The sequence below is a fragment of the Dipodomys ordii genome, unplaced genomic scaffold (genome assembly GCF_000151885.1).
Source record: "Dipodomys ordii isolate 6190 unplaced genomic scaffold, Dord_2.0 Scaffold72, whole genome shotgun sequence".
Lineage (NCBI taxonomy): Eukaryota > Metazoa > Chordata > Mammalia > Rodentia > Heteromyidae > Dipodomys > Dipodomys ordii.
In genome coordinates, this window is record NW_012267288.1 from 3,490,059 (window position 1) to 3,511,897 (window position 21,839).

Below are 21,839 nucleotides of genomic sequence, written 5' to 3' on the forward strand. Positions count from 1 at the left end.
AAAGTTGTAAAGTTCATTTTCGACATAATGACTTGTACTTCTCATTGTTGCAATGGGTCTACCTGTATCCCTATTTAAACGATTTGTGTTAGCATAATTCTTAAAGAACTATCACCCGATACAATTTTTCTATTGTCTTCCTGTAAATATATCAGTCTATTTTTTACCAAGAATTAATCTTTATCAGTAATTATATTGGTAAATATTACTGATATTACTCAGTTTACCATGAAACCTAGAAATGTTTATTTTATAAAAATTAATGAAAGTACTCTGAAGTCACTGGGAATGGGTGGGCGTGGCATGGGAAGACTAGACATGGGTGGTGTGATGGTAGTGTAAAGAGCACGGAGGAATAGGAGTTCTGAGTGGGTGCTCCTTTTAGCAGGTCAGGTTGCCTCATCTTGTGGGCTAGAGGAAGGGCCTGTGAAGTTCAAAGGCCACAACAGGGCACTCAGTGCCTCAGTCCTAAAGCATCCCTGTTTAAAGTGTCTTGTTCCATTGGTCAGCTGTGTTTCTCCCGTGTGTCTGGGGCTCAAGCTGTCTCAGCAGGCTCTTGATAAACCACTTACTGGCTCAGTGAATAAACTAAGGCAAATAGAGAAGAAGAAATTAACTGTTTTCTTCAAAATTTTATGACATTTTAACTACAAATTACCCTTCTGATCACATAAAGATATTTTAATCAAACAATGTGACTCTAGATAGAAATAAATTAGAATGCTACTTGGAGAAATGTGTAATTACTCTCCACAGTTAAAACTGAAGCCTTTCATTTGGTTGGTTCCATTGTTTAATTAAACTTAATTAACAGCTATTGAATAACAATATTGAGAATCAAAGCTGAAAGTTTCATGAAGACAATGCATGTCTAGTTGTATTCCATTGTTTATACTGCATCAGCACAATGTCTATTATATGTACTAAACCCTTTAGCAATTTTGAAGAAAAAAATCAATAGGAAAATGGATGTATGAAGAGGAAGCAACTGCCTGGGTGATGTTGCTTTAGAGCTGAGATGCTGATTTGGATGAGGGGGAAGGACAGTATGGCAGAGAAGAAAAGGCTCAGGGCAAATTCAAGGCATGAGGGGTAATGGTGCTAATGGAGAAGGAATACGAAATAGGAAATAGGAGAGAGATAAATATCAAGCAAAACCTAGCTAAATTATGAAATGCTAATAGAGGCTACTCAGCCAATCTTCAAACTCACTTTACAGTTCATAGACATGCTTAAATCCTTCCCATGTAAATAAAAATAAGCTCCTCACAGATACAGATCTTGATAGCTACTTCTAGTATTTGAAGTCAAGTGTATTTTACAATAGACAAACTTGCCACCATACTTCCTTCATGTTCAAGTACTACAACATGGTTCTAACCCTCAGGGTCACTAAAACTATCAAGAGATTGTTCAGGACAGCAAATGTAACTATTTGTCTTGTTGTCTAGCTCCAGTATCCAACAACTAAGTAGGAGGTTCATTGAAGGTCAAAATAAACAGTGGTTGAATTAATGTGTGTTCATCTATATCTAGCATATCTTGTATCTTTCATGAAATGGCTGTGTGTTAAATGCTCAGATGGGAAGTAGCTGAATTTCAACTTTGATTGAACTCAGAGCTGCAATCAGTTGAAACATATCTCCATCTCTTCCATCTGTATGTTGGTGTTAAGATAGAGTCTTGCTTACTTTGTCCATGCTGGCCTTGAACTTGCCATCTACCTGCTACAATCTTTCAAATAGCTGGGATTATAGGAATTGCACACTGTGTTCAACCAAACACAGACTATTTAAAATAGGAATGCCATAAAAATAGTTGTATAATAATGTAATAGTTCTATAATAATATAAAGTTTTACTCCCTATGTTTATTAACCTGAGAATGTTATTGAGTACATATTGTGTGCTCTCAGAAAACGCTGGGGTCACAAGACCAAAGTTCTGATAGTGTCCTCTGGATTTCCCAACAACGTAGTAAATGTTGCTTTTAATTTATAGAAATACATGCACAGAGACATGTCTAGGTATTTGGGGGAAATATACATTTGTCATCAAGAAGATATGAGTATTAGAAAGAAACTGGTTGAAGCTTAAAACAGGGGAAGTTCATATCCACTAAGTATTTCAAGGAAGCCCTTTAGGAAGAGCAAGGAGCATTTGGAAAATTCAGCTGTTAACAACTTGCATAAGCACAAAACAGAAAGATCTCATCACAAAATTTTACTCTTGCGTATGTTACAGAAGAGATGCTAAGCTGGTTGATGGTAGCTCACATCTATAATACTGGCTACTCAGGAGACTGAAATTTGAAGATCACAGTTTGAAGTCAGCTTGGGCAGGAAAGTCTATGAGATTCTTTTATCTAACTAGCTGGAAGTGGAGCTGTGGCTCAAGTGGTAGAACCTCAACTTTGAGAGAAAAAGGCAAATGAGAGCATGAGGCCCTGAGTTCAAGCCTCAGCACTGTCCTTGAGAGAGAGAGAGAGAGAGAGACAGAGAGACAGAGAGAGAGACAGAGAGACAGAGAGACAGAGAGAGACAGAGAGAGTAATTGAATGGCTTTTAAATAACAGAAGGGGAAGACTAGATTTACAATTTGGGAGTGTGGTATCCGTGGATAAAGGTGTGATAAAGTCATGGAATGGCCAATCATTGGATAAGGACTGAATTAAATAAGGAACGAACTAGAAGAGCAGGCATGAGAAGAAAGAGGTTTAAGAGAATGCAATATAAGAATTATTATATGGGGGCTGGGAAGGTGGCCTAGTGGTAAAGTGTTTGCCTTGCATGCATAAAGTGTTTGCCTGGGTTCGATTCCTCAGCACCACATAAGCAGAAAAATATGGAAGTGACGCTGTGGCTCAAGTGGTAGAGCTCTAGCCGTGAGCTGAAGAGCTGAGGGACAGCGCCCAGGCCTAGAGTTCAGGCTCCATGACCTACCCCTCCAAAAAAAAATTATATGCTGAGATGAAGGAGAACTGGAATCCCAGGTAGTACAGACTTCTGGATTCGGTTAGGATTTACAAGGTGCATTTTTAGATCTTCTTAAAAAATCACATTGGTCAGCTCAGTTTAAGTGGCTTTCTGGTCTAACTTTTCATGTACATACATTTTCAAATCTCCACTTAACTGTTACTTAGCACTGTTAAGCCTCTCATATTCAAGTCTTTATGTACAGTAGCCATCTATGTGGTTCGTTGAGTGCTATAAATCCTGTAACATCAATGGCAAAGGGTTGCAGTGACTTTTACCAACAGGAGTTCATCCTCTGCTGAGTGAAAATTCGGCTTCATTTTCTGTTCCTTTCTTCTTTCCAACCTTTCCAAGCTATTTGGGTATTGAATATTATTTATTAGTTATTTTTACAAGTTTTGATTCTGTAATGTTTCAGTATTCTTTATGATTTTGGAATATTCTTGATCATTCAGTTCTGCCATAGTGGAATCAATTGCTTGACTGGATTATCTTTATGACACCTTTCACACACACACACACACACACACACACACACACAATTTTAATCTAATTCAGGATGAAGTAAATGGTGAAATTTCGCCTCAAGATTTATTTGGTCTCCATACAACCATTTCCTAGGCAGACTTTCTATTAGGTACTTCCCTTTTAATCCATTTCTTCTGGATTGAAAATCTTCAAAGTTCAAATGAAATGATGAATTTTATTTGAAGAAACATGTAGGTGTGTAGAAAATATCATTCTAACAAAAACCCAAAGTAGTTGTAACAATCAGAATAATGTCTCCTCTCAAAGATGACCACTTTGTAGTCTTCAGAACCTGTAGTCTTCAGTCCTGGATGCAGGACTCCCTACCTTCAAGATACTGAAATAGGTGCTGTTAAAGTCCTGTATATAAAATGACACAGTATGTTTTTACAATCTATAATCATATTCCTATATCTCCTATCTAGATTAGTGTGTGTGTGTGTGTGTGTGTGTGTGTGTGTGTGTGTGTGTGCCTGCCCCCCTTGCCAGTCCTAATCCTTGAACTCAGAGCCTAGGCACTGTATCGGAGCTTGTTTTCTAACTCATGGTAGTATTCTACCACTTAAGCCACAGCTTCACTTCTGGTGTTTGGCTGATTAATTGGAGATAAGAGGCTCAGAGACTTTGTTTCCTGGGCTGACTTTGAATCATGATCCTCTTATCTCAGCCTCCTGAGTAGTGAGGATTACAAGGAGAGCCACTGGCACTCAGCTTAATAAATAATATCTTCCATCCACTATTAGCTGAATCTGCAGCTGTGGAACCTGAGGATCACAGAACCAATTGCGTGCTGTACTATATTTTACTATATAGTAAAGTAAGTATATAGGGGAATTAGAGTAAAAGATGGATTTAAGGTTGCTAGTCAGCTTACTTAAAGATAAGGATATTACCCTAACTAGGGAATCCATAGTAACCACAAGGGTCCTATAAAAAGTTATAATAGAGAGACAGTGAATGTCAAATTGCTACAACCTGAGGAAACTAGACAGGACATTGGTTAGTGAAATATGGAAAGGTTCCACTGCCAGAGAATGAAGGCAACTCCCAGAAGCTGGAAAAGGCATAGAAAAGGATTTGCCCCCAGAGGCTATAGAACGGAGCAGAGCCCAGCTGACATCTTGATGTTAGCCTAGTAAGACTCATTTTGGACTCAGACTTCTAGAACAGTAAGATAAATGTGCTGTTTTAACCAACTAAATTTGTGAGAATTTGTTAAAGCAGCATAGGGAACCAACAGATCCAATTAACAAATTCCAAGATTGGCATTGTTTCAGAAGTCTGATGGGTCTGAAATACTCACCTAAGTAAGATTTTACTAAATTATATAGTTATTTTATCATTTTAGATAATAAAATACTAAATAATAATTATTAAAGAATAAACAATTTAAAAGTGCTATAAATAAATAATTTTAGGTAATAAAGTACTAAACAGAACTATAAATGACATCCTTTTTATTATATAGTAAAAATATTAGGACAACAATTTACTTGAAATTAGTATTTGTCACTGTATTAAATTAATTTTCTTTGTTATTAGTATGTTTGTTTAGCTGCAAAATGATCCAGACTCGTTTTTAAAATGTAACAAGTACAATTTTTTTTTCTTTTGAGTATTTCTGGGAAAGTTCCATAAGTATATAAATTAAGAAATATTTATTAAACTGAAATACTGATAACTTTGTACATGTTTAAAAGCCATAATAAGCAAGTAATTTCTAAAACTTGAGTGAGAACATTTTATTTCTTTCATCTTTCACATTGAGATATTAAATTTTTAAGCCAAATGCTCTATTATAAAGCCTATTTTAAGTTCAATGTAAGCAAAAGAGGGAAAACCAGTTGAAACTTCTAATTAGTTTCAAAATGCAGTTAGTTAAAATATTTTTGCTTTTATATATGATCTTTATGGTATAAGAGTTAATTCCAGTCTCCTACAACTTGATCAGCTATATATAAAATGTAACCTTCCATCTGGTAAATCAATTTAACAGACATAATTGTGCCTCAACATAACTCAATAAGACACTGAGGGAAACCATTGAAATGCTATTTCCTTTTTCTTAGAAGAGAATTATGTACAATTTCAGCATGCTTTGCCTTTCTAAAAGTTAGTCAACAGGGAGGTATCAGTCTCCTTTACATGAGTTTCCCATGAGAAAATCAACAGCAATGTATAAAGCTGGTGCTGTTATTCATGAAACACACCACAATGCTAAGTTGGCTTTAACCAGAACATATTATTTGGCAGCTAAAACCTTTAATTAGAGTTGTGGTTTGAATAGATTTTCACTGAATTTATGTTCTGTAGGGGCTCAAAGAAGAACACTGTTTTTCCAACTAGTTGATTCTATTTCAGGTGGTTTGAATGCTGAACTTGAGTTGAGCTACATATAGAAAAATAAAAATACGAGAATGTTGCTAGGATTCTATTTTGTTGCTCTTAATTATAATGCATCCTTTCTTAAGAAGTACTAAGTGTCAGGCAAGAAGAAGAGAAAGAAGGATTAGATATTCTTTTCAATAAATATTTATAAAGCACTTTATCTTTGCAAGCTTTATACTAGAAATGTGTAAGGAAATAGAGATGTTGAGAAAAATAATTTTTACTAAATTAAAAAAGCAAGTGTTATATCAATGATGGATCGGACAAGGAGAGAGTGAAAAATGACAGAGTCAAAGAAGAATCACTACTCAAACCTATATACTGGGGAGTGGTATTAACAGAAGTCAGGGGTAGTAGGAGAAAGTCATTAAGCTTAAGATAGGTGTGGGGGTGGGGCGCGGAAAGTAACTTCTAAACCTTCTAAGGTTCAATGATAGTAGTATATATTAAGACCCTGTTGTCTATAAAAGGGTTGAAATTTAGAGATCTGGTTTTAGAACCCAAGTTAAAACAACCTAAAGGGAAATGAATAGGACTGAAGATACCATGTGAAGAAATGAAAAAATGAAAAATGTTGAATGCTGACACTTAGTTGTAGAACCTAGATCTAAAAATTAGGTTGATGATTATGATGATTGGAACATAAATGTGAAAGAGAGACTGGAAGAACTGGAGGAAGGAGAAAGAAAAGGATACTGAGGGGTATAGAGGATGGAAGTATGTGACATGTATACACGGAGACAGCATAATGAAACTCAAAAATACTGTCTGAAAAAGGGGGAGAGGGAGAGGAGGAATAGGAATATCTTATAAGGGATAGACAAGTTCAAAGTTCACTGTGTGCATTATGGAATTACCACCATGATATGAAACCCCTTTATTCATGTATGCTAATCCAAAAATCAAATCACATACTGAAAAAAAAAAAGAACAAATGGAACAGAAACAACAAGTTAAAGGGGGAAAATGGTCTATCTTTTCATTTTCTGGGTGAGAAATCTGGAAATCTTAACATGAGAAATGCCTACTGATCAGAGCAGCTAAGAACTAGCACTACTAGATGGTGTTAGAATAAAAATTACAGCAATGAAAGAAGACACAATGAAACTTTAGGAAATTCATATTTAATGGGTCTCTAGTGTGAAGATTCAGTAATGAATAGAGAAGGGAAAGTAGTTGAATGGAAAGGTAAAATTTCAAGAAGTAAGGTATGGTCAGTGAAGTCAAATGCCACAGAGATAAGGACAAGGAAATATAGAGCAAAAAATCTTGCAATTTGAAGGAATTGGAGTCCTTGGTGTTGCTTGAGAACAGTGACTTAGAAGAGACAAAAGAGGGGCTGGGAAGGTGGCTCAGTGGTAGAGCGCTTGCCTTGCATGCATGAGGCCCTGGGTTCAATTCCTCAGCACCCCATAAGCAAAAAGAAAAAAGCTGGAGGTGGTGCTGTGGCTCAAGTGGTAGAGCACTAGCCTTGAGCTGAAGAGCTGAGGGACAGTGCCCAGGCCCAGAGTTCAGGCCCCATGACTGTACCCCCCCCAAATAAAAAGAAGAAGAAGAAGAAGAGACAAAAGATTTGCATCAGATGGTACAGATTCCTATATTATCATAACCTTCTACAATAACCATTTTGTAATCAATTCTCAATAAATGCCATTCTGAACTCAGTCATACAATAGAATATCATCTCAGAATTTTACAGCAAAGGGAAAAGAGAAAATTTACAGCTACAACATAGAGTAGTCAATTTAAGTATTTTTTTTATTTTCAATTTGTTTTTTAGAAGGTGGACAGATTTGAGGGTTTGGAGCATTACTAAAGAAGCCTGTTGATTGGAAAACTCTCAACATGCTCATATTACGGGGACAACAGATCAAAATCTCTTAGAGGCAGACCGATCAACTTGAAAGCAAAGACCATTTCTTCATCAGCAATCTGTGCTCAAATTAACCATAATTTCTGGCCCAGAGGAAGTGTTGACCAAAAGTTTGCTCTCATTTCCCTTCTCTCCTTTCTCATTCAGCAAAACTAAAAGGGGTAATTATGGAACATTTTTCTTTGAGGTAGCTTGAATTAGAAGATTGTTAATAAAACTCTGGGAAGAATGACAAAACTAAAGAATGACAAAACAAAACTGATACTTTAATACCCTCAGTCCCTATCAATGCCATCTCCTCCTACCATAAATGAATTTAAAAACAAACAAACATAGATATGATGCTTAGGATGTATCCAGTGATTTTACCACAGAGATCAATCTTACCTATTCCTATCATAATAAGAGCAAATCTAATTTGCTCTTAATTTTAGTTTGTTTCAAAATTGAGTTCATAATGTGACTATAACAAAGTAAGCTGTCACATTATTATTTATCAGTGATTGAAAAGGTAAAGAAACACTGTATTTGAAGTAGGTGAAACTCCATTATGCTCCTAAAAGTAGTCAATAAAAAATTTAGCTTCTAAACCACATTAAGCAAATTTTATGGATCACAGTCAAGTAGCTTCATGTAGTTAGTAGCTATTGAATTGAGCAGTATCAATGAAGATTTTTTTCCATCACTGTTGAAAATATTTTTACACAGTACTTTTCTATACTAGTTTCTTAGGACCATATATATATATATATCGCTTTAGCGGTCCAAAACCTGTTTTAGAATTTCTCTATTATTTCTCTTCCATCTAGAATAAAATTTACACAATCAACCTGCTTTCCTTCATTCTCAATTCTTTGCCCACTACAAAACATATTTTTGTCCCAAGATGAAGCTGTTACAAAGCATTCTCCTCAAGAACATTTTTTACCATCTAATCAGGAAGTTCAAGATAAAAGCAGCATGATCTATGATATCTAATAAGTGATAACTTTCATCAGAAAATGTAATAGTGACAAGAGGATAGAGATAAGCTGTCAGAAAGGAAGCTATGAAAAGTAATTCTTAAATTTACTTTTTATGCTGATAGTTGTAACACCATGGAGAATCACTATGAATATTTGAACAAAAAAAAATCCAGAAAACAGGCTAAAGAAGAAGCAGTTCTTTATAAGAGTGGATTATTGGACAGAAAGAAAGAAAGATAAAGCCACTTGATAAAAATTCTGGCAGGCCTTAGTCATCTGTTGTAATGAACTACTTTAAATATGAAGATGCTTCTCCTGCAAGCAGACAGCACTTCCTCTCCAGATTCCTCTGCCAAAAAGGATACTTTCATCCCAAAGGAACTGAAAAAGTGGATGAAAATTTTAAGAAAAATATAGTTGCAAAAGTTATTTCATCATGTATTTTGTATTATCTTTAATTTATTTAATTCAATATGTGGAGGAAGGAATGAGTGCAATATGTTTGTGTGGAGTATTTCTACATCTTATAGTTCTGAATATTACAAATCAGTAGTCATGTTTCAATCTTCCTCGTGATTATGCAACAGATGGTTAAATCTTTTAAAGTCTTAATTATTATTTTTTGCCAATTTCTCATTACAATTTTATCTAAAATGTCCTGACTGTTTCTAATTGCGCATGTTATGGGAACTGAAAAAAATAAAGAAGTCATTAAGTTTTGCTCCAGTTAACAATTATGATGAATTTGAGATATAATTATGTAAAATTCAGTTATTTTTTAGCTTACATATTCTTTGAATCCTTAACATTAAATTATCCCACTCTTCAAGAAAGAAACAAGACATATTTCCATATTATACAATCTCAGGAATCATTTGGTCCATTTTCATTTATCTGAGAACGCTGAAATGTTAAAATCATGAAATGTTTCATTAAATGACAGAGATAAAACAAGAACTGAAGTATCCTTTGCCATCCAAGTAGCCTTTGCACAATCACATTGCATGGTTATTGTAAATAATTCTTATGACTACTTCTTGTCACATCATTCTTTTTTTCTTTTTTTTTTTAATGATTGTGGGTCTTGAACTCTGGGCCTGAGTGCTGGCCCTCAGCTCTTCAGCTCAAGGCTAGTGCTCTACCACATGAGCTACTGTACCACTTCTGGTTTTCTGGTGGTTTATTGGAGAAAAGAGTTTCACAGACTTCCCTGCCCGGGCTGGTTTTGAACTGCGATCCTCAGATCTCAGCCTCCTGAGTAGCTAGGATTACAGGCGTGAGCCACCAGCGCCCGGCTTGTCACACCATTCTTTAGATTTACTAATTTATACTGAGACTACATACTGTGAGACTGCTATATATCAAGCACTGTGACTTCATGCAGTATCTGTTGCTTGCAATAACCTGCAAGGCAAATATTTTCCACATTTGACACTGAAAAAAAAAGTCTTTAGCTCACTTATTGATTGGGCAGTTCTTTCTTTGAGGATTTGTTGTTGGGGGATTTAATTTTTTGAGTTCCAGGTATATTTTAGATATGAGACCCTTGTCCACTGTATGCCTAGTGAAGATTTTCTCCCAAACCGTGGGCTTTCTATTGATCTTGCTAGCTATGTCCTTTGCCATGCAGAAGCTCTGCAATTTCACTCAATCCCATTTGTCCAATGTTTCTTTGATTTGTTGTGTTTCTGGGTCTCTATTAAGAAAATTTTGGCCTGTGCCAAGGAGACCTAGGGTTTCTCCTATTCCATCCTGTAATGTTTTCAGAGTGTCTGCTTTGACTCCGAGGTCTTTGATCCATTTGGAGTTGATTCTGGTGCAGGGTGATATATAAGAATCTAGCTTTAGTTTTCTACAAGTGATTAACCAATTTTGCCAGCACCATTTACTAAAGAGGTTGTCTTTCTTCCATTCTATTTTTTTAGTTCCCTTAATAAGTGGGCTAAAGACTTAAAGAGAAACTTCTCTGATGTGGAAAGAAGGATGGCCAATTGACACATGAAGAAATGCTCAACCTCTCTATCCATAAAAGAAATGCAAATCAAAATAACACTGAGATACCACCTCACCTCGGTTAGAATGGCTATAATCAATAACTCTAACAACAACAGATGCTGGAGGGGATGTGGACAGAAGGAAACCCTACTGCATTGTTGGTGGGAGTGTAAACTTGTTCAACCACTTTGGAAAGTAGTATGGAGGTTCCACAAAAAACTCCACATAGAGCTCCCCCATGACCCAGCAATCCCACTTTTGGGCATTTACCCACATGATCACAAACAAGACCACACTAAAGCTACCAGCACGACTATGTTTATTGCAGCATTATTACCACAGCTAAGATATGGAACCAACCCAGATGCCCCTCAGTAGATGAATGGATCAAGAAAATGTGCTATATATACACAAGGGAATTCTATGCCTCCATCAGAAAGAATGGCATTGCCCCATTTGTTAGGAAATGGAAAGACTTGGAAAAATTATATTAAGTGAAGTAAGCCAGGCCCAAAGAAACATAGGGCCCATGGTTTCCCGTTTTTGCAATAACTAGTATATGTCTGAGACAAGCAGAAGAGGTCAGATAAGATGATGTTAGGTGAAATGAACCCCAAGCTAAGGACTCAAGTGGTTTTTCTTTCTTGCTATTGTTTCAAATATATTTATAAGGTATTTTTTTGTTGCTTTGTATGTCTCTCCCCCACGGTATAATCCATGTTTTCACTGTATTTGACGTTGGTATAATTTGGGGAAAGGAAGGGAAAAAACAAATTGTTTTAAATAGGGATACTTGTGGACCCATTGCAACAATGAAATCTATAAGATGCTATTTTGAAAAACGAACTTTACAACTTTGGGGAGGGGGGAGCAAGGATGGTAAGGTGAAACAAAGGAGGAGGCAACAATGCTTGATAAGAAATGTATTCATTATCTTGCCGATGTAATTGTAATTCCTCTGTACGGTATTTTCACAATTTAAAAAATTAAAAAAAAAAGAAATGTACTCATTACATATAATTGTAACTCCTCTGTATGGTATTTTCACAATAAAAAAATTATTACTTAAAAAAATCTGAGGCTCAGAGAAGTCCTTCAATGAACATATGAAGCTTACACAATTCTAAGCCAAGCAAGAATTCTCAGCCACTATCTATCCAATGCCAAACCATGAGATTAATTTCCATGCTCTGTCATTCTAGGCGACATTAGTTTCTTCATAGTAGTTCCCCCTACAAACAAGTTGAGTTGAAAAAAAAAAGATTTCCAAAGTTCTTTCAAAGTTAATTACCAGACAATCCACATTGATAATTATCCTTAGGATTAATTATTCTTATGCTGGTAATTGCATATATACAATCAATGAGACCAGCTTCTCATTTATAGACCTATGCTGTTTAAGTCACTGGGATTCTAACCTAAACCCACTGAACTTCTGAATCAAAAATTCTTAGGATCATTTATTCCTATTATGTTTGCTATGATTTTAAATTAAAATAATTATACATTACAAACTTCTGTCTTTCTGTATCATAAACAATCTGGCTATAACAAACTACATATTCTTGGATCAAGACTCCAGTAATTAAATAATTATAATAATGAACAATTACTTTGGATAGAACTTAAAAACATTACAAATTAAAGTTTAAATATTTTCCATTAGATCTACTTAGAATTTCAGGGTATATATTTTAAAAGAGAAGGAACTTAGAATCAATGAAATGTGTTTTACCATTGCTAACTTTTTATATTCTAAACATTTATATCTATTAAAAGCCTTCATTTGATAAGTAACTTATCTAGTAAAAATTTAAATCTGAATATGTAACTAGGGAATTAAAATATTGGGGGGATCAAATATTGGTTTGATTTTTTTAACTCACCAAATCTCTTGTGTTAGACATTATGAGAAACATAATACAAACACAGACAAAAAGTCCTCATAACTCTCTATTCTTACAGCATAATTTATACCAATTCTAACCCAATATCTTATTCTTTAGTTTATGTCATTATATATGTCTAAGGACATAGAAATGCAGATATTTATATAGAGTGTTTCATGAACATTTTACACTTTATAGTGGTGAATATTACAAACTGGGAGTCAGTTTTCAATCATGCTCATGATTATACAAAGTTGCAATGATTGGTAAACTGGTAATTTCCATTAAACAAGGAAGAACAAGATAGATGATCCATGAAAGAAAATATAGAGAAAACAAATATCACAGAATGAAACACTAGTCAAAAGACTTTAGCTAAGACATATCATTATTTCATTCTATTTTATCTTTCTCAGTTCTTAAGTCTTTGAAAATGTTCATGGCAGATATGGCAGATTCAACCATTGATGTTAATCTTCCATTAAAAATGTATCTAATCACTACTTCGTAAAAATAATATCACTTAAATATGAAACTGTCACCTTAAAATAACTCTTAAAAGCTGAGATGTTTTAATTTTTATTTGAAATGTCAATGTTTTATTTTAAAAGAACTGATAAAGACCTGAAGACAAACTGAAACCTTGGAGTCTGAAAAGATAGCAAAACATAGAGATTCACACACAGCCAACCTCACAATCTTGAAGGGAGGAGCAATTGGACTTAGTAACTAACTGATAGAAATACTTAAATGGTAATTTTTTGATGTCCAGAAGGGAGCACAAATGGTTGGAAGCTGTATGATTGTGAGTTACAAATGCCAGGGGCCCAGAGATATAAATAGAAATCACAAGAATAAAAAGGGATTGCTAGAAATAAAAAGCACAGTAGCCGAATGGAAAGGCGTCATTGATAGGCTCATCAGTAAGTGGAGATTGCTGAGAAAAGAATCAACAACCTCAAGACATATCAGTAGAAATGCCCATAAAAGAAAGGCTCCCTTCCCCAAAAGAAAGAATTTTAAAATGGAACAGAATGCTCCAAAATTCTGGGGCAATATACAAGGTATAATTCATGCCTAATGGAAATTAGCATAATAAGAGAGAGAAAGGAACAGATGATTGAAAAATACTAATGGATGGGAAATATCCAAAGATAGATATAATCTAAAAGATAATATCTGAATTATCTAATGATAGATGAATCTCAGGAAATATGAAGCAGGATAAATGTACCAAACTTAATGTTCACCTGCAGAAGCCAAAGGCAGATGTTTTTCAAGAGAAATGTAAAGTCAGCAAAAACAGATATTTAGTAAAATTATCCTCCATGGATGAAAGAAAACTAAAGATTTATCAAACAAAAATGAGGGAATTTGTTGACAGTAGCCTTGCTTTGGGATAAATGTTAAACAATAAGCAAAGTAATACGTCAGAAATGCAGATTTATGAGGAAGGAATAGGAATATAGAAAGATAAAGATAAAGAAAGATATTAACTGATTTAATAGACATAGTATTAAAAGTAGCATAAATAGTATAATTAATTCCATTTACAAGTTAGAAAACTTTGTTGAAACAAATCATTTGAAAAACAAAAATTACTAACTTGTATGCAAAGAGATTTGAATCATCTGAATAGAGCTGAAGCTAAAGAAGAAAAATTTGCCTGGTTTAAAATATCCAAACACATGCTAATATTCCACAATTTTGGTCAGAAAAGAGAATATTACCTAATTTATCCTCTGAAGCACCAACTATCATCCTTCCCAAACTAAGAAAAACTTTATAGGACTAAATAACCTTATATACTTATCTGTTATCAACAAATATGGAAAAACTTCAATAACATTTTACCACAACAATATAGATACAGTAGAAAATGCAAGCAAGTAGAATTTATTCCAGGCACACAAGTCTGGGTTTAGCCTTTGCATATTGGTTCACATAATTCAATACATTAAACAACTAAAAAAAAAACTTGTATCATCATATAAATTGGTACAGAAAAACTCATTCCTCAAAGTCAAAGTCATGATGCCTCATAGAAAATTAGAAATGGAGGAAATCTCTCAATTGGAAAAGAATACAAATATATATTCTACAATTAATATCACACTTAACTGGTAAGCTACAAGAAGTATTTATACAAGTACTATCAACCAGGCACAGGTCCCTATTGCCTCCCTCGTTTGATATAATTTTGAATTTTGGTAGCTGATGAATGAAGTTACAAAAAATGGAAAGATATACAATTTTTTTTAGAAAATAAAATAACACTGTCCACAGGTAATGATTGTCCAAGCAGAAAATCTTAAACATCAGTAACAAACAGTAAGACTCCTATAACCTGTTATGGCAAGTTTGCAAGACACAAAGTGTTTTTTTTGTTTGCTTCTTTATCTTGTTTTTGCTTTTGTTTATTTTGAGCTGGGAACTGAATCCAGGATTCATACAGCAAGCATTGTACCACTAAATGATACCTCTTAGCAATACACAAAAGTTGGCTGCCTTCCTATCAACCAGTAGCAATCCACTGGAATTTGAAATTGAAAGTTCAATAATATTTGTATTAAATACCCAAAAGCTCAAATAGTTAAGTACAAATCCCATAACTTATTATGGGTAGGATTTGTATGAAGATAACTACAATATGATGAGAAAAGATGCCACAGAAATTTTAAACAAAAGGAAAATTATTTTAGTTCATGAATGGGGCTTGATATTGTTCAGATTTTTTAAAAGTGGCAATTTTATTTGCAGAATCAACTCAATATCAATAAAAATTCCAGTATGTCATTTGATGGATATCAACAGATTCTGCTCTTATGGAAAAGCAAAAAGACCACGATTGGCCATAACAGTGAAGAAGTGCACCTGGAGCCTGGCATTATCTGACTTTAGGAATCATTATAAAGCTCCATCAATCAATCGATGTGACATGGAAAAAGAGACAATGAAACAGAGCAGAAGGTAAAACTCTAGTGAATCAAAAACAATAACCCACCAATTGCTAGTTGTTTGACAGGAGAAGGGATGAATAAGTGAATCTCGGGAAATCTTTAAGGTGGTGAAACTATTCTGCATGAATCTATAATAGTGTCTACATGATACGACATCATCATTTGCTAAATTCATTGAACTCTACAACATAAAAATAAGACTATGTATTGCATTAATAATAATGTGCTGACAGAAATTGATAGCAGTGGGTTGATAGTGGCGTGAGCTCTATACGTGTATACGGAGCTCTGCTCAATCTTTCTGTAAATATAAAACTGTTCTAGCAATTTTTTCTAAGTCAAGGACAAATAAAATGCAGGGTACCCCTAAGAAGCCCAGAGAATCAACAGGGGCTCGCCATATGGTAAGTTCAGGAGACAGGCCTGGTGCTGCTCGTAGACATCATTCTGGGCTCTAAAAATGCCAGGAAATATGCACAATGATGAACTTTTATAACATCTTTGATATTAGCTTTCCAAGTTCCACATAGAAAGAAATACAAAGTTTTGTCTTCATTCCCTTGTTTTATCACTAAGGCCGAAGAAATAGAAGGCCTCAAAAATGGCCTTCCACAGCATAAAGTGTGGCCCAATGAAAGTCAATGAAACTCAATTCCCCAGCAAGTACAATATAATGACAAGAGCAAGTACATAATAAATCTAGGCAAGAGGCCAAGTGCTATACATACAGTAGGTCACTGAATCCCCGAGCTAACTGTATGAACTCAGTGCAATTATAATACCTATATTGCAGAAAAAAAGAATCATAGCTCAGAGCATTTACGCTACCTAAGAGAACCTAGATTTCAAAGCCTGGTTGGCACCGTGCAACATTGCCTCTCAAGTTTGAGGAACACTATTGTAAAAATTAACCTAAGGAATAAGTGTCAAGAGTTTTAAGATTTGTCACAACAATGTGTCAAAGACAGGCTACTAAAATATAGGAAATTGTTCCAGTGTTTGACCATCGGGATAAGATTGTGAGCAAATATTTTTATAGGCATGGATGCTACTTAGTGCTATCTTTGCAGAGCAGTGTGCATGTTCATGTATGTGAGCACATGTGTTTCTGTACTATGAGACAGACTCAGGAAGGGAGGGAAAGTGGGGAGACAGAAGAAGTGGGTAGAAGGAAGGAGGAGGAACTGGAGAGAGAAGGAAAAGGAGAAGAAAGAGAAAGAGAAACAGAACAAGGAAAAGAGAAGGACTCGTGGAGGGAGGGAGAAGGAAAAAAACTAAGAGGAGGAAAAGAAGAAGGATTAGGGAGATTCTGTAAGGCATTTAAAAATTCTCCTCCTGTTAATTTTGGATTATAACTTGAAAAGGTCACCAAGGTACCACAACCGTAACTGCTGACTGCTACACAGAGGGAAATTTATAAAGCCATATATCTCGTCTCTGCCTCTCTTCCAATTTACTCAATGTGGAAAATGCCATTGGCCTTCCAAAACTTTAACTTATGTTTGGACCTCTTCCATCTTTGAGTCTTATTCTAGTGTTGCTGACCATTAAAATGAATATTTCAGTAGGGCTGGAACAATCTTATTCAGCGCAAGCCAAATTTTATATGGCTTTTGCACTTTAAGAGGTTAATCTATCCAGCCAACTCTCTTTGTTCAAAAGTATTAAATGGAAAGATTGTAATATTTAAAGAAAGGCAAAGTTCACTGGGTAAGACCTCGATAATATAATGGAGTATAAAACCTCTAGAATTTTTCACCATAATGTTTTACGAAACATATGTACACTCACTGGAACAGAATCCAAATTAAATGATTTTGAAGGTCAGTTCAAAGTTACACAAAGGCAGCAGTATCTCTGTGACAAATAGGTAATATTTCAAAAGTTCTTGGAAGATCTAGAAGCTTTGTTCCTCTACTTTATAGTTTATCATGAATCCAGCATGGATTATATATGGAGGAAAATCATTTATGGCAGTAACAATGCTATTTTTAGCTAAAGAATAAAGGTCAGTAAAGTAATCCAAATTTCCCTATCAACATATTTTTGTGTTATGAAACAAAAAAGAATTGTAGTGTAAGAACTAATTTTGAGCAAGCAAAAACCATATATATTAATTTCAAAACCAATAATGGGAAACCCTTGCTGTTCATTATTGCGAAAACTGCAAAAACCACAAAATTTCTAAATTTGAAAAGTAAGGGGACCATAAACTGACATGATTAAAGACAACTATTAGTAATATTCTGATACTTGAAAACACCCAGATTCCAGGGACACCAATAATTCTCCTAAGGGGAAGGAAGTAAAGGTCCTACTTTGTATGACACAGGTCAGATTTCTGCAGGCAAATGAGCTTCTATAGTTAACTGTTCTTGGTGGTCACTGGCTGGGGCAGGGGGTCCTAAAAGGTTGAGAGGTTCCAAACTGTGCTCACTGCTTAAGGGGCACCCCTGGGGCTACCTTAATCTATTTAAGGTCACTACAACTTTGCTTATTCTGGTTCTAGTTTTGGTCTCTTAAATCTTGCTAACACAGATTAGTAATTCAGAACTGATGTTAAATAAAAAGAAAGAGTATGTAGTATTATATGCAGATCAAAAGATAGAGTCCACTCACTTAATAACTTCTTTTAAGTCTAAAATTGAGTTCAGTGAAATTCAAGTAGAAAAAAGAGATTGAAATTCTGGCTCTATTGGCAAAGCATGATGCCAATAAAACAGCTGTCCAGGTAATTTTTTCCTCTGTGATCTATTACTCTACTTTAGACTCCATTTAATGTGATGTAGCTTCACACAAAATTAACTTTAAACAGTTTCCCCAATAGCCACTTATGTTCTATTGTGGCAAATTTTTATTGTTTACTTTTTTGTAATGACTTTAGAGTTAGTGACATTCAACAAATGCTGAAATAAATATTATGATATGATGATATTGCAGTGTTCTTCTGAGTACAAGTATATGTCTAAATATAATAGACAATAGAATTGGCAAAACACCAAATGGATTACATTTCTAAGCACTAGAAGAGTTCCGCCTATTTGTAATTAATGAAGGGTGTCTCTAAGTACTTTAGATAGTATGTAGAAAACATCTGCACTTAATTATATCATACTTTCCTTAAACTGACAATGGGAATTGAATTACTAATATTTTGAAACCCCTATAGAGATATTAAAGCATTAACGGCTGCATGAGAACTTTATAACTAAAATGCTTGAAAATGTTTAGTTTTACAGATCAACAGCCTGACACTTCATAAATATCAGTTTTTCAATATAAAAGTAAGAATTTTGAAATATGGTGTAAATTCAGAAAATATATGACAAAAAGGCCAGGGATTTTTGCTTATATATATATATATATATATATATATATATATATATATATACACATACACAGATACATCTATATCACATAAATGGGTGCAGAAAGTGTCTTGCATCTTTGTAGTTTTGGATGAGAGTGTGTGACATATATCTTCAGCATGATTCCTCCTTGGTTTTTGTTGTAAATTCAGAATTTCAATGAGACTAAATTAACAGCTTGTTATTCCTTCTTTGCAGAGGAAGAAACCCTAAGCTGTTTTCATGGAAACAGTAGGATATAAAGTAAAAGATTTTAGTACTTGCTCTAAGTTTTGAAAATGACCACATTTTCTTTCTAGATGCTTCGAGTCCCAAATGCCACTTCTTGTCAAAGGTAGTATTAAACTCTGTACTCAGTTTTCAAGCTCCCTGTGGTAAGAATATAGTCAAAGGCTGTGTGCCCAGCAGGACACAAGTCTTTCTCTGTGAATGTAACTGGATCACTCATCACTAACCTTCTGCTATAAGAGAACTCATATTTTCTTTCCTTTTAGGGATGCCTTGGGCTCTTACATACTAGTCCCTGCCTTGAGAACTGGGCAATACCCATATAATCTCTATCAGTAGCTCCTATACTTGCCACCGACACAACTAAATATCAAAGCTGTAGATCAAAGTCCTCACATTCTAACTCTCATGTCATTTAGAGATCAATTTTCACTAACAGTATTCCATGTTTTAGAAATACATAAAATCTTACTCTTTGCTTTCTTCCATCTTTTATTCCAAAGAACTTTATTCATAAGAAAAGCAACATGATTTGTGGGTAATTGAGTAAATTTTATGAAAAACATGAAACACTATCATTCTCACCTTTGTATAGAATTCTCCTGAACAAAATCTTATATTTATTGGCTTAAAACTGCAAGAATCTTTAGGTAAGAAAAATTTAAAGGTAAGGCTGCTTTACAATACCTAGACACCCATACTCACTGCTTGCTACAATATAAACTACCTAGTGAGTAATTAATTCTTAATCATGATTGGCATTATTTTTGAATCTTCATTATGCTATAGGTAAATTATATGAGAGAAAATAGCTTCAGCATGTGTTTTTACAATCTATATCCATTTTAATTACTTGAAATTACTTGGGAAAATGAATATAATCATTTGGAAGCATTATCACACTGTCGATTTTACACACAAATTACAGAGATCTAAAATTCTTCAAGAAGATGACTTAAGTAGAAGAGACTAAAGTGTCATTTATGAATATCTTTATAGATGAGTTGTGGATATAATATTTTTTACATTGGCAATTGTCTCTTATAAACTGTATTTGGTAAATATTAAAAAATGTACAACAGAATGAGCACAAGTGCTAATTAAGTGTGTATCTACCTAATGTTGAATAGATTAGTTTATAGTCTGAGAGCATTAAATATACACATATTAAGGTGTTCTCAATGGAGAAAAAGTTGAAAAAGAAATACAGGCCTTAGAGATAAGGACTGATTTTAAAATTGTAAGTAGAAGCTTTACTATTCTAATTTCCCTAAACAAATTTTAATACAAAATTAAAATTCAGGGATAAATTTAATTCTGAGTTCTGCAGGTTCCTAAAGCATTAGTCAAGTCAAAATGGAGTCTTCGCCTTACCTGGTTTTGACAAAAAAATAAAATAAAATTTAAGACTAAAAAATGTTTTGTTAAGCCAGGCACCAAGAGTTCACATGAGTAATTCTAGCTGCTGAGGAGGCTGAGATCTGAGTATCCTGGTTTGAAGACAGCCACATAGAAAATTCATGAGTCTTATCTCCAATTAACCACCAAGGAGCCAGAACTGGATTTGAGCTTTGAATGAAAAAGCTAAGGGACAGCGTCCAGACCCCGTGTTCAAGCCCCTGTACTGGCACAAAATAATTAATTAACTAATTGAAATAAAAATAAATATCAGACAAGCCAAAAAGGAAAATAAATAAGGGAGGAAATTAAAGTTGTTTGCTAATGGATAACAGAATTTCTGAGAAATCAATTTCTATTTTCCTTTATTCTATCTTTTATTGCTAATACCAAAATAATCACGATAAATAATAATAATAACTTAAATTTTAAAAAAACACGTTGGTTATATAATGGATTAATGTGGAAATTTAAGAGAGATCATTGTGTGTCTTTGTGTGTGTGTGTGTGTGTATGTGTGTGTGTGTGTGTGTGCGCGCACGCGTGTGTGCTTACAGGGAAGTTTTTTCATCCTTATAACAGTGCGAGTTATACTATTTGCAATTCAACCTTTTTGTTTTTTTTCCAACTGTTTTTCAGTGACAGATGAACAAAATGGAGCTACAGGCATATTTTGGAGAGCAAGTGGGGTTTTGTTTAAGTAGACTTACCAGTTTTTCGGAGTGGGAAATCATCCTTGGCATCTTGTGCTCCTGGCAAGGTGTATTTGTAGGATGGAGAGGTCCCACTAAGGGGTGGTGAGCTTTGATCCAAAGATGTGTGGTGGGCAGCCCTACAAAGAACAAAGAAGGTTCTCCATTGACATGGGTCTTTCTTGTGCATGTTGCTTGCAATAATCACTTACACATGCTGTCCACATGCCTCGGCTGTGTCTATGGGCCTCTTTCTTAGCATTTACAAAACATAGCTCATATAACCATACTCATTATACGAGGATGTTAGGAACTGATGCTAGATTCCTAAGAATGCCCATTGTGTCTGGTCATACAGTCACAAAGTTCACTTTGCTAAAGGTTTTTCAAAATCAGAGATTTTTGCATATGATTTTCTCAGTAGGCACACTTCTAAAAAGCTCCGCTTTTGATTATTTTTAGTCAACCATGTTGGACCACCAAGGTAAGAGTCAATATGACAAGTACATCACTTGCTAGATTGCATAACTTCACACATGAGGACAAACTTGCAACTGAAAGGCCAGCTTTGTGCCATTATT

The 21,839-nt window shown here is 34.6% G+C and overlaps 1 protein-coding gene across 8 annotated transcripts in view; it reads right to left on the reverse strand.

The window, feature by feature from the left end:
• Window positions 1–21,839, reverse strand: part of Hdac9 (histone deacetylase 9) — a 679,511-nt gene that overhangs the window by 359,099 nt on the left and 298,573 nt on the right. For all 8 annotated transcript variants that reach the window (XM_013024045.1, XM_013024043.1, XM_013024042.1 and 5 more), the window contains exon 6: window positions 21,277–21,398. In XM_013024045.1, coding sequence (XP_012879499.1) covers window positions 21,277–21,398 — 122 coding nt within the window. The remainder of the gene's footprint in view (window positions 1–21,276; window positions 21,399–21,839) is intronic.